The sequence below is a fragment of the Pteronotus mesoamericanus genome, unplaced genomic scaffold (assembly GCF_021234165.1).
Source record: "Pteronotus mesoamericanus isolate MK-2021 breed Mesoamerican mustached bat unplaced genomic scaffold, CSHL_Meso_final contig_317, whole genome shotgun sequence".
Classification (NCBI taxonomy): Eukaryota; Metazoa; Chordata; class Mammalia; order Chiroptera; family Mormoopidae; genus Pteronotus; species Pteronotus mesoamericanus.
In genome coordinates this window covers 3,581,101-3,595,652 of record NW_026555133.1, presented here as the reverse complement: position 1 = coordinate 3,595,652, position 14,552 = coordinate 3,581,101, and the positions used below count along the sequence as shown (strand labels likewise).

General features: G+C 38.8%; 1 protein-coding gene across 1 annotated transcript in view; it reads right to left on the bottom strand.

Annotated features, from left to right (window-relative positions):
* The window catches only part of ANKFY1 (ankyrin repeat and FYVE domain containing 1), an 87,828-nt gene that overhangs the window by 50,022 nt on the left and 23,254 nt on the right, over positions 1 to 14,552 (bottom strand). The window contains exons 2-3 of the mRNA XM_054575865.1: positions 11,896 to 12,088; positions 6,015 to 6,133 (exon numbers count right to left, since the gene is read on the bottom strand). Coding sequence (XP_054431840.1) covers positions 6,015 to 6,133; positions 11,896 to 12,088 — 312 coding nt within the window. The remainder of the gene's footprint in view (positions 1 to 6,014; positions 6,134 to 11,895; positions 12,089 to 14,552) is intronic.

Here is a 14,552-nt window from a genome sequence, read left to right as displayed (position 1 = left end):
GACACTTCACACAAGATATACAAATAGTCAATAACACATTAAACAATGTTCAACAGTACTTATCATCAAAGGAATCTAAATTAAAACCACAATACACTCCATATCCATTAGAATGGCTAATGCCTATTCTAGACATTAGACATATTCCTAGGCAAAGACATACGCACAATCAAGGACAGTAATTTTATTAAGAGCCAAAAACGGAAAAGACTATAAATGTCCACCAACAGGTAAGTAAAGAAACATACGGTGGTATATTAATACGTGGAATACTACTCAGCAATAATAGTGAACAAACTATTGAAAACCACAACAACATACTGACATTTTTGATAAATCTCAAAATCTTTATGCTGTGTAAATGAAGCAGACAAAAGACACTATGTGCTCTATGATTCCATTTTTATAAAGGTCTAGAAAGTACAAACTAATCTACAATGAGTGAAAGCAGATCAGTGGTTAGCTGTGGATATGGAGAGTAAAAGGGACGGATTATAAAGAGCCATGAGGAAATTTTTAGGGAGATAAACTGTACACTTTTAACGTAGGCAGTTTATTTCACTTCCTTTATATCTTAATAAAGTTGGGGGGAAAAGAAACCAGAAGTGAGAGGCAGCACAGCATTGTTAACAGCATGAACACTGCAACCAGACAGACAGGGTTTGAAGCGCAGCTGGGACATTCACCACTGTGGCCTCGGGTGAGTTATTCAATACGCTGTGCTTCACAGTTTCCTCAACTATAAAATGGGAGTAAACAATAGTACTTACCTCAAAGTGTTGCTCTAAAGGTCAACGAATTAATGCACATAGAGCAGGGCACTACTAGTACACAATAAGTGCTATGCAAAAAAATTGCTGTTATTAAAACAGACCACTTTTGCTTTTCAATAGTTCATGTTATGCCAGTTTGCTTTTAGAAAGCCCTACGCTAACCGAAAACAAAAAAAGGCTTAAGGTGAAAACAGCATTTGCTTTGTAGCAAGCTGTTACAGAGGAAGCACACACCCCTCACAGCTTTTACTTTTTTTATTAGTGTTAATAGGTTTTATGTGTTAACTGGTATAATTTAGTAGGTTATTTTTTGGGTCTAGGAATGCTAAAAAAATTTTCCATACAAACTAACAGTAATTGCTTCTTCATTTTACGCCATTTCAACTTACTAAAGGTTTCATAGGGAATGTCTACTTTCGGATAGCAGGATAAAGCTGTATTTTAAACCAAATTTCAGACAAACTTAGCACAATCAAAGATTAGGGAGAAAAACACAAAAGCAACATTAGGGTTGAGTAAGGGGATACAGCCTGAGATAAAATAGATTTTGGAAGCTCTGAGACAATCTCCAGAGGGGGACTCAGCCACTAGCCACAGGCCACAGGCCACAAGACTGTGTTGAGTGTCCTCATGACTCAACTGCTAACTTTTCCCAAAGCGAGGAATTCAAGACAGAGCAAGGAAGAAGTCACAAAATGTCTTCTGTGAAAAATTATCTGACAGTATCCAACAGATGTTGACTAATTGCTGTTTTCCTTGAAAACTTAAAATATCATGCAGATCCCCTGTGAGTTTGCTGTAGCACCTTAATGTGCCTCAGCACAGAGCCGGGAGCCTACACTGCTGCCGCTACACCATGCAACCTCTCCGGTGGTGCTTGAGTGTACAGCTTTCCCACCCAGGCTGAGAAGGAGAGAAGGAGAACGCTTTCTGTTACTGGGCATGAACACAGGACACATTCCTGGAAACTGGAAACTGCATGACTCACCATAAGCTCTTATGCCAGGGAACCAAAAGGTCTTTGCTGGAGAAAGCATGCAAGAAACTCTAGCTTCAAAACAGCCATTCCAACACACTGGAACCTCTCATAGTGTTAGCTGCTATTGCTTAAGTGCCATAGAGAGGCTATAAACAAATCATTTTGCCCGATGCAAGCTGTTTTACTTTTATAAAGAAGTAAATATAGGGCTCTCCTGGCCTTAACATTTGTTACACAGTTTTGAGCTGATGGCTATATTATTCTTTCTCTTCCCAGATGAGCAATCATTATCTTTACAAACTTGCATCTTCATACTTAATCAATAAGAAATAAATGTTTTTCTTTATACTCTGAAATAATTTCAGACTTACAAAAAAGGTGGAGAGTTCCCATACACCCATTACTCACCTTCCCCTAATACTAATATCTTATAACCATAGTAAAATTATCAAAATCATGTAGTTAGGACCCATATAATACTATTAACAAATTATAAACCTTTATAAATTTTGCCAGTTTCCCCAACAATGTCCTTTTTTATGGTACAGAATCCAAGTGAGGATTCCACTTTGCATTTAGTTGTCATGGCTCCCTAGTCTCCTCCAATCTGTAACAGTCCCTAAATCTTATCTTTCATGACCTTAAAATTAAAGTATTTGAGTAACACTAGCCAGTTATTTTGAGGAATGTTCCTTAATTTGAGTTTATCTGATACTTTCTCTTAATTAATTGAGGTTATGCATTTCTGGCAAGAATCCTACGGAAGTGTTTGTTCCTTTGTCAGTACATTGTATCAGGCATAAAACATTTCACATTTTTCGACAAGGTAGGATTTAGAAAACTTTCATATATTCAAACATGTTTTAAACAATGCCTATTGTATCTTCATCAACATGTGCTAAATTTCTTTAATAATTAATATAATTAAAATTGTGCTTGTTTTGAATTTTAAGAAGTATCAATGTGGAGCTTAGAAAGTCAATCTCTCCAAGAATTTAAGTGCCATCAAATAGGAATATAATTTTGTTTACTGCTGTATCCCTAGCATCTTGAAAAGTGCCTGCCACTCAACATTTGTGATATGAATGGAATAATTTTGGGAAACAAAACACCAACAAATTCATTAAATGATTAAATCAACTCCATTCATGTTGAAAAGTCCAAGCATTTAAAACATAGCTTTTATACTATTTATACACTTGTTTAAAGGAACCTATTTCCAATCTCCCTCAAACTGCTGGCCAGCCCTGCAGTTAGTGCTTCCAGGTATCACATAACATCCAGGCCTCTAGGCAGTTTCACCTGCTGCAACCCCCGTTTTAGGCGGCCACACCTACATCTACCCATGCAATTCAGCAGGACTCCTGGGCAAAACCCCATTACAGATGAATAGGATCACATATGCCACACCTCCTTGGAACCTCCCTCATGATATACTTCAAAGATAAATTTTATAAAGAAAAGTAAAGATGCCATAGCTCTACTATTAGCTATCTTAGTTGGTGCCTGATCTACCAAAGCCACAAAAAGCTTTGCTCTACAGGGAATCACTCCTGAAAGCAAACCTTATGGCAGGGGTCAAACCATGCTTATTATTTACAACAGGGGAAGAATTCAGGCACATTGAAAGGCATTAACATTATACTTTCCCAAACTCTAGGAAATCTTCTGATTCAACCTTGTGGTCAGATAGTCACTGAGTTAAAGTTGCTCTTAAATGTTATGCTGTACTGCCCTGGCTGGTGTGGCTTAGTGGATTGAGTGACGGCCTGTGAACTGACAAGTCGCTGGTTCAATTCCCAATCAGGGCACATGCCTGGGTTATGGACCAGGTCCCGGTTGGGGGCATGCGAGAGGCAACTGATCGATGTCTCTCTCAGACATCCATATTTCTCTTCCTCTCCTTCTCCCTTCCTTCCCTTCTCTCTAAAAAAATAAATAAAATCTTTTTAAAAACATGTTATGCTGTACTAAAAAAGTAAAAATGAAATTTAATGTTTAAATTAGACCTTTTATACGTTCATGTATTTGTGTGTGTGTGTGTGTTCTTATGCAATTTTATTTGTTCCAGGGATCAGTCAGTATTTCATTTTTCCCACTCTTGGTCATTTTGGTTGCACTCTGTATTTAACAATTACACGTAAAACCATGCTGTCTGAATTACCTTTTGATAGAATCCATCTGACAGAGGTCAAATGATGAGGTTAAAAAAAATAAGGTTATTTTATACCCTGCTTTCTAAAACTGTCAGACCCATTTATAATGTGACTGGCAACGTATAAGAGTACCAATTTCATCAGCCCCTCAACTACTTGGATCACCAATTTTTGATAATGTAGATAAAAGATACTAACTTATTCTAAACTTTTTTCTAACAAAGCTGGGTATTTTCTTATTTATCTTTTCTAATCTTTGTAAACTATCTGTTCATGTAATCAAGACCCTACCATGCATTCTGTGAAGAACACCGTATGATCAAATGGGTTTTAATATTATCCACAGTTGTAACATGGAGTCAAAGGTATATGGCTTCAAAACTTTTAAAACTGATATGCTCTGCTCAGAGATTTCAGTCATGCAGACTGGTGCTATTTCAGTAAAGACTGCTTCCCAAGCAGATGTTTGGGTATGGACATGAATCCATATGCATATGTACATGTATGTATGTATATTGGTGTGTTTACAACTCTGAATCAGGGACCTCAGGTAATACCTCAGAAATGATTATACAGTGAGTCCACTCACAGCGGAGAAGCATTAGGCGCCTGTTCCCCTAAATCCTTGAGATAAGCGCCTACTTAACCTTTGCAACACTGCTCAGGTGTTAGTTACCTCTGACACCTTCCTTGTCAGCCCAGGTTTGTGTCTTCTGTACATTTGACATAAAGCAATTATATTATCATATACATAGCCCTGGCCTGAAATGATTTATTATTAGCCAATTTCCTCTAACAGAATATGAGCTCTGTATGGTGAAGACTGTATCATAATTGTCTGAGTTCCTAGTACCACACTTGGAAAACAGTACCTTCTGAACTGTGAACTCAGACAATTCCGCAGAACTTCCACAGAGCCAATCACTCCTGCAAATTACTCATAACTTAAGGCCTAGGTATTCTCCTTACCATATGTTATAAATCTCATGACTAGTAATAGCAGAATATAACTTAAAATTTGCTTTTTAAATTTTTATTTTATTTTACTTTACTTAATCCTCACCTGAGGACATGTTTATTTATTTCAGAGAAAGGAAGGGAAGAAAAAAAAGAGAAAGAAAAGAAGACAGATATTGATGTGAGAGAAACATTGACTGGTTGCCTTCTTGTATGTATCCTGACCAGGAACTGAACCCACAACCCAGGTATGTGCCCTGACTGGGAACTGAACTCGTACCCAATTTGATGTATGGGACGACACTCCAACCAACTCAGCGATACCGGCCAGGGCTATACTTCGCTTTTTTAAAAAAACTGCAGTTAGGCAAGTACTATCTAAAAATGCATTTTTAAAGTCAGCTTTTGAAAATGATGTTTTTAAGTCTACTTACCACCATATTTACCCAAATTCTACACAACAAAATGTGGAATAAAACAATTAAATGATAATTTTAAACATCTCAGTGACCCTATTCAAAGTATGAAGAATGAAGCTCATCCTTTGATTTTAAATAAAGAATATTGTTATTCTTGGAATAACTATTACTTCTGAATTCAGTTCTTATAGACCAGAAAAAGTACTTTGGTAGCTATGATTACATTTTAAGCAACTGAACAGAAGGACTTTTTCTTGAAGTGAAAGCTTTTTTCCTACACATGCTTCCATATTTATAGCATAATATTGTACAAAAAGTTTCTGAGCAGACTTAAATTTTATAAATTATAAAACCACTGTAGCACTGGCTGGGTGGCTCAGATGGCTGGAGCATTGTCCCATGCACCAAAAGGTTGTGGGTTCGATCCCCAGTCAGGGCACGTACAGGACGCAACCGATCAGTGTTTCTCTTTCTCCAAAAATCAATAAACATATCCTCAGGTGAGGATTAAAAGAAAAAATACTGTATATGCTCAAATATTTACTATTTATTAGCGAGGTAGTAAACCTAATGATTCACTAATTATTTACTAGTTCATGGTCACCATTGATTGATAAGAAAAATATTCTACTTTCATTAAACCACACATATTTCAAAATGACACACCTTAACCTTCTGCCAAGACTTCTTGTGCTGGCAGGTTTGAGTCCCCAACTGGTCAGAGGCTCACCTGACAGGTCCAGCTCCTTGGTGGAAGACAAATTGGCCAGACTCCAGCTGTCACTGCGGGCTGCCAGGACAAACTTGTGAGCATTGATGTGCCTATCTCCAACCTTTATCTTCAGATCACTGATAAAGAAACACACACACAAATATAAAAAGAAAAATGTCATCATAACTAGGTACAGCTACGGTTCACAGTAGATAAATATATTGATTGATCAACATGCATCTGCAAAAGAAAAAAAGATCATGGCAAATGTACTTTTCTATGCTAGCACTGTTAAATAAGATGATTAACATTCATATAAAAAGCAGAAAAGGTTTTACGTAGAGTAAGTCAAGATACATCATCAGGGAAGAAAGCAAGCAGACTGTGATGACAGCTCTGAGACTACAGAGCTGCTCTGCCCCCCGCCTTATTAATGCTCAAGCAGGTAAAACAGAAAAACTATGAACAAATTAGCTTCAATAAAGCAGTCAAGTATATGAAACCCAGTATCTAGACTCCTGTTCTCACAAGCAACATTCAGACCTATTATTGGCCATCTTTTACTCAACCGTTTACAAAGATAATTGAGGTGAGAGAAATCTTTTTTTCAAACATGTTTCCATATTTATGTCATACCATTATATAAAAAGAGCTTTCCAAATAGTTATTTATGTTTAAGGTCTGAAGTGTCAAATGCTAAGGGAGAAAAGCACCTAGGCAGTTAACAAAAACCTAAGAATGGCCTACAAAGCAGACACAGTATGCGCCATATGGCTGTGCTGGCGGCAATCCAGAGTCAGTAATTACCATCATCCTACTTACGCTTATGTTTTTGGGTTTTTTTAAATTTTCAAAACCCCCTTTAAAATAAGCATTACGTTGGAAAGCCTTTAGAAACTAAATACACAGTAACTATCACACAAAAAAAGAAACTATATGAATCAACTCATCCACTTAAAAAACCCAACCAGAATATTGTTGCTATATGATGCTTGATGCAGACACATTTTACCCCACAAAAGCACAGTCTAGAACATACTTTGTAATTATGTAAGCCTATCAACAATTCTAGTTCTATTAAAGACCAAGCTACAACTAATTACGTTAGATTAGAAAAGTAATACAATACTTATTACTTGAAATAATTACAAACTAAGTTAACACAGAACATTATTAATCAATAAAAATGAAATGGAATTAATATTCTACTTCAAACATAACATAAAATTCTGTCTCCTATGGTAAAGTTTTTAAAATTTAATGAAAACAGAAAGCTATTTACAATGCACAAATAATTTTTAAGTTCTAAATTTATTTATAAAGTATTGAATTCTAATAACTTAAATGAATATTCACTGTTATTTCATCCACAAGTCTGGCTTTTAGCCACAAGTTGTAAAAATAAATGTTTCTATAAAATTCCTACTATTATTCATGAATGATAGGTCACATTTTTTTTTCTCTTTTGTAGATTAAAATGCCAAAGGGAAATAAAGGATTTCACTAACAATTTTTAATAATAATTTAAATATTCAAAAATTGAAAATTGAACAACTCTATGAGTACTCCATGTAGAAACAATTAAGAGGCTAGTAATTATTTTCATTTCATTCTAAGCAATTAAAGAGCACTTCCTTTTAAAATATGGATACTAGGATGTTGTTACTAGAGAGCAAGAATAAGTAAGGAGATTCTTGTTAGAGTTTCTTAATCAAATACTTTAATAGGAAAAATTATACGTTTGGTTGCTAAAAGAATGAATGTAGTAAATAACTACATAAACCATCATCTTTATCTTATGGGACAAAAACCTTCTCCTGAGCTTACGTAAAAATACATTAATTTCTTTACACATTTCTAAACTAAAAACATTTTAACACAGATGCACATAAAAATACTATTTCAATTCTTCAATAAAATGCATGTTTATGGGAAAAAGCATTTTTTTCTACATTGGTAAAAGAGCACCTGCTTCAAAAACCGATTTCCAATTTCAGTTACTCCATCCCAGTCCTCTCTGAAGGCTCCATTCCCCACCTAATATTCAACTGTAGATAACGTAGGTCATTCAACCTTCTTTAGTTAAAGGACAGGTGAAGAGAGACCCACCAGAACCATGGGATCACACCATAGCTGGGTAGGTGAAAAGAGGCCAGATGGGGAAACTGCCCAATCTCATACCCATTATATCCTACAAACAGTACAATGAAGACAATTGATTGAAAAGTAGTTGAAAAAGTAAGGGGAATTCTAATGGTGAAAACCTTGTGAGTGGGAAAAATGTCCTTGAAATAGAAGTATGTCAGGATTCCCAGTGCGCCACCCACCCTACCCCAGGTGAACAGAAACAAAGTTTCTACTTGTCCCTGGGGGAAAAAAGAGAAAATTTTAAAAAGGCAATGAATATCTTTTACAAGTGGCTATATCTATTCATTTTAAAGGGCTGACCTCTGTTCAGTGTATAATATTTCCTACCGTTTGGTACTAAATGTTTTCTTTCTTTTAGAAATGATTAAGTTAGTACATTAGCGGTTCTGGATTTTGATTTTTTTTTAATTATATTTGATTGCTTATGCTATTACAGCTGTCCCAATTTTCTCCCCTTTGCCCCCCTCCACCTAGTACCCCCCCATTCCCTCCAGTAATCCTCCCCTTAGTTCATGTCCATGGGTCGTGCATGTAAGTTCTTTGGCTACTCCATTTCCCATACTGTTCTTAACATCCCCCTGTCTATTCTGTACCTACTTATTTGTACTTCTTAATCCCTGCACCTTTTCCCCCATGCTCCCCATTCTCCCTCCCAACTGATAATCCTCCAAATGACCTCCATTTCTATGATTCTGTTTCTGTTCTGCTTGTTGGCTTAGTTTGTTTTTTAGGTTTAATTGTTGATAGTTGTGAATGTTGCCATTTTAATGTTCATAGTTTTGATCTTTTTATTAAATAAGTCCCTTTTAACATTTCATATAATAATGGCTTAGCGATGATGAACTCCTTTAGCTTTCCCTTGTCTAGGAAGCACTTTATCTGCCCTTTGATTCTAAACGATAGCTTTGCTGGATAAGGTAATCTTGGCTATAGGTCCCTACTCTTCATGACTTTGAATATTTCTTGCCAATCCCTACTAGCCTGCGAAGTTTCTTTTGAGAAATCGGTTGACAGTCTTATGCGAACTCCTTTGTAGGTAACTATTTGCTTTTCTTGCTGCTTTTAAGATTCTTTCTTTATCTTTAACCTTTAGCATTTTAATTATGATGTATCTTGGTGTGGTCCTCTTTGTGTCCACCAAATTAGGGAAGTTTTCTTTAATTATTTTTTTCAAATAACTTTTAAATATCTTGCTCTTTCTCTGCTCCTTCGGGCACTCCTATGATTTGAATGTTGCTGTGTTTGAAGTTGTCCCAGTAGCTCCTTAGCCTATCCTTGTTTTTTTGTATTCTTTTTTCTCCTTCCTATGCTAATTGAATGTTTTTTCCTTCCTTATGTTCCAAAATCATTGATTTGATTCTCGGTTTCATCACCGCCACTGTTGGCTCCCTATGAATTTTTCTTTATTTCACGTAGTATAATACGCTTCATTTCTTTTTGGGTCTTTTTTATGCAGCTAAAATATCCAATGAATTCCTTGAGCATCCTTATAACCAGTGTTTTGAACTCTGCGTCTGATAGATTGCTTATCTCCATTTTGCTTAGTTCTTCTTCTGGAATTTTATTCTGTTTTTTCTTTTGGGCCATATTTCTTTGTCTCCTTGTTTTGGCAGGCTCCCTGTGTTTGTTTCTATGTATTAGGTAGAGCTGCTTTGACTCCCTGTCTTAGTAGCATAGCTTAGTGTAGAAAAGTGCATCGGACCCTGGCTGGTGTGGCTCAGTGGACTGAGTGTGGGCCTGCAAACCAAAAGGTTGCTGGTTCAATTCCAGTCAGGGCACATGCTCAGGCTGAAGGCCAGGTACTCAGTTTGGGGGCATGTAAGAAGCAACCAATCTATGTATCTCTCACATATCAATGTTTCTCTCCCTCTCTGCCTCCCTCCCTTCCCCTTCTCTAAAAAATAAATGTTTGAAAAGTGCATTGCTAAGTTGGATGAGGCAGAGCCTCAGGTAACTGCCAGGGTGGGGCAATCTGTGTGAACCAGGTTGATGGCATCTCCCAAATGATGTCACTGCTTGTGGCTCTGTCTTGGGGGAGGGCTCAGAAATGGGACAAGGCTGCTGTCTGGTCTCTAGAGTTTTGTCTGGGAGGAAGCTATCCCCCAGCACTCACCCAGATGCCAGACACTTTGATTTCTCCCCATATGCCACTGGTGCCCTTCCAGCTGCCGCCCCAGGGCCACAGCCCAGAGGGAGTGAGTCTGCATAAGTCCTAAGTCTGTTGGGGGCCCTTTAAGAGAAGATACCTGAGAAACCCGCTGTTTCTTTGGCTGCCCCAACCCCCACTGGTTTTTACAGCCAGGAGTTATGGGGACTTACTTATCTTCCTGGCACTGGAACCCTGGGCTGGGTAGTCAGGTGTGAGGCTGGGTAGTCTCTAGTGTTGCTCCCGAGATATCCTTCCCGATTTTTATCCACCACACATGGGTGAGGGATCGCACATTCTGCGTCTTAGTGTCCATGCCTCATCTACCCATCTGGATGAATGTGACTTCTTAATTCCCTGGTGTGGGACTTCCATACTGCTCGATTTTCTGACAATGCTGGGTGATAATTGTTTTGCAGTTCAGTTATAATTTTTGCTTTGGTTGTGCGAGAAGACAAGCTGTGTTTACCTACGCCTCCATCTTGACCAGAATTTGATTTTGATCTATTTTAAATGTCATAATTTATTTTGAAACTTTACCAAGTCTTATCTAGCCCACTCATTCATTTCACTAGCAGCCAAATCCTTCCTTCCACGCATATGCACATCCACATTTCTTTTCCACACCAAAGTCATCTTCCCAATTCAGTCCTTCATCACTTCTAAACTAGTTACAACATCACAGCTGCTTCCCAGCTCTCTTCTCTTTATAATTTCATCTATATATTGTTACCAGGTTAATCCTCCTAGAACACTTTGATTGTGACAGTCCTACAACTCAAAAATACTGTTCCAATGCTTGCTAGAGGATCAAGTCCAAACTCCTCGTCTTGGCGTCTCAATGCAATCCACCCTACCTTTCCCCATCTCCCAGTGTTTCCCAACATGGACATGTACTCTGAAAAGACCCCTTCCTATATTCTAAATCCTCTGTATATTCCCTTGTTTGAGCTTATTCTTAGCCATTCCCTCTACTAATAATATCCCTGTCTTTTCTATTAAATCCTACCCAGGCTTTAACATTTACCTCAAAATTCACTTAATTATAGCACCTAACAACTGAGTACTTACTATGTGCCAGACATTGTTCTAAGTGCTTAAAACATGTATTCACTAATCCTCACAACACCCCTAAAGTAGGGAGTAGTATTATATCCCCATTTGCAGATTAGGAACCAGAGGCATGTCATGCAACTCCAGGTCACATAGAAGGTAAATGGCCAGCTGAGCTTCTAACAAAGGCTGTGTGGTTCCGGAGTTCACTTTCCAACCATCACACTATAATGCCCACTAGTTCCCAGACTCCTTTTTTCACCACCCTAAGAGAAAGTGACCTCTCTTCTCCGAATCCCTAGACATGTAAGCTAGTTCTCATTTGCATCAGACATGCTCTCACCATGATCTCCTTGCTCTGTGCCCATGATAAGCAGGAAACAAGACAAAATCTTGTCTCAAGGAACTTATATTTTAGAAATTAAAGGTTTGCTAAGATCCCAATTAGAGAGAAATAAATTTGGGAAGAAAGTCAGTAAGAGAAGTTGCAGCGTGGCCTGGAAATAAAGGTAAAGGGCTGGCTTCCCCAAACTGGCCGTGCCGGGAGCTCACCTATACTGCTCCTGTTCATAGAGGTCAGCCACGATCGTCAGCAGGCGGCTGATAAAGGACTCATTGCTGTTATCCTTGTTGGCTTGCGCTGCCAAAAGAGTGCATCTCTTCTCTGTCTCTGCCAATTTCTTCTGCAGCTTGACATATTCTTGTCGGAGAAGCATCAAGTGCTTCTCCAACTTGGCCACCTCCTCTGTAAGGGAAACAAAGAATCACGTTTACCATGGAAGGTATAAAGCAGACAGTATTCACTAATCTCTCATTCCACCCATAGTATGGCTACCAAGATGACTAGTCACATGTTTCTACTACTTCTTATACTCCTACAGAACCAAAATGGTTTTGTTTCAGTGCGTCACTGGGTCACGGGGCCAAAAAGACTATCGTGGTTCAGGGATTTCTCAGTTTCCCTTGAAGATCAATATTCAGTGTGACAATGAACAGACACATTTACCACCCTGCAAATCCTTTACCATGAAGCTAGGAGTTTCAAGGAAAGAGGATTATCAAAATCAGCTTTTTCTTTTCATCCTCACCCAAGGACAAGCTCACTGATTTCAGAGAGAAGGGAAGGGAGGAAGGGAGAGAGAGGGAGAGAAACATCGATTGGTTGCCTTTCATAAGCAACCCACAGAATCGAACCCATGATCTTTTGGTTCATGGGACGATACTCCAACCCACTGCGCCATACTGGCCAGGGTGCCTAAGTGGCTTTTTCAAACCACTAGCAGATGTAACTAACTTTCACATGTCACATGCTGTTCTAACAGCTTTCTGGGAATTCTCTCATGCAAGCTTCGTGACAACCACATGAGGTAGGTCCTATTACTGGCCACATTTTAAAGATGAGGACACTGAGATTAAGTATTCGCTTAAGATCATAAAGGTGGTGAGACATGGGGCTGGGAGGAACCCAGGTATTCTCACTCTGGGGCCTGTGATTTTTAACTACTACCCCACGCTATCCAACACCTGCCCTCCTTCAGGAGAGGACCAGGGCAGTCAACGAGGGTTCAGATCAAAGCAAGTCATATTCCACAGGTGTACTGGGGCAGATTATAAAAGTTGAGAACCACTATAGTTGATACATGAAATTCAACAAATGTTTATGTACCGAAAGTGCCTACTAGGCAGGTGCCAGACACTGCACAATGGTAAGCAAAATCAGACCTATCTTTTCTAAAAACTTTTAGTTCTGGGGAAAGTAAACTTTTATATAATAACAATTACAACAGCCAAATGCAAAACTACAACTCCAGTGAGTACTAGAAGGAAAGATCAAAGCTGTAAGAACCTTTAATAAAGAAATTTAACTTTAGGACATCAGGGAAGGCTTCCTCAAAGGAAGCAAGAGTCAAGAAACTTCCCCTTTACCTGGGCTCTAGAGTCTTGGTGGGGAATGGAGCAACCATGCAGATTAGTACTTTCATAAGTCAAGGTCTAACTATAGGACCACAGTGCTGCTATGGTCATTGCCTGGGCCTCAGCTCAGTCCCCATACTCCTCTACTTTCACCACAGGTATTCCAAATCTTACCACCATCCGCAAGCCCATCTCCCACCCATTCTGAGCCACGCCTTGAGAAAATGGCCCTACTGCCAACAACTTCCACCACACCAGCAACTGCTCCCACGTGCTCCATGCCTACTCAGAGAAAGTATCTCCCTCCAGTCCACGTTTAGTCCCTCTACTAAGTGTGGATGCTCCCAACCCATCACTCTCCTCTGGTCCTCTGCTTTATCATCAACCATCCCTTCTCTGGCAACGTCAATCTCTTTCAACTGGTCCTTCTCATCAGCACATGAACTTGTTCAAGTCTAAACAAAACCCTCCTTCCACACCATATCTGACAACATCTGCCTTCCATCTCTGGACACCACACACCATTTCCTCACCCACTATTCCCATCAATCCCTCCTTCTGTTCCCACCACCCCCTTAAAACTTCCCTCCCCAACGATCCTCTAATTGCCAAACCCAAGAAAGACACTTGCCAGTGGTTCTCCTCCTGGACTGCTACAACACAGCATATGACACTGTTTTCCATCCTTTTCTTCTATTCTTTCAGCAACTACGTGCCACACCCTCTTTCCCATTCTGGTTGTCTCTGTCCCTACAACCCTCCCAATCCCTGACCACTGACGTTCCCTGGGGTTCTATCCTTGGCCTTCTTCCGTCCGCCCCACCCCAGGAAGCGAGCAAAGTTTAATGTTAGGAAAGTTATTGATGTAATACAGTAGTACATCAAGCCATCTAAAATATATATTCGCTAATACATAAATATTGAAATTTAATTTTTTTAAAAACCAATTTAAAAAAAAATAAGATCAGCTCAAAATTCTATGCTGTGTATACTGCAGCCTTATCCTTATACACTGATTCCTTGATGTGTAAAGAGAGATTTTTAAAAATCCAGACAGTGATGGAAAGCAAGAAGGTGTGCCTTCAGCGAACCAAAACTCATATGGAACCCCTTAAATATGGAAGATAGCTGGATCAGAATAAACGAGGAGCCACAGTCCAAAATGGTCAGAGAAAATGACTGCTGGAAAACGTGCCAGAGCCTCGGGGGTGCTCCAAGCTTCTTATTGAATACAGTGGAAATAACTAAAGAACTAAATGTTAAAAACAAAACCCACAAGATACCTAAAATGAGTT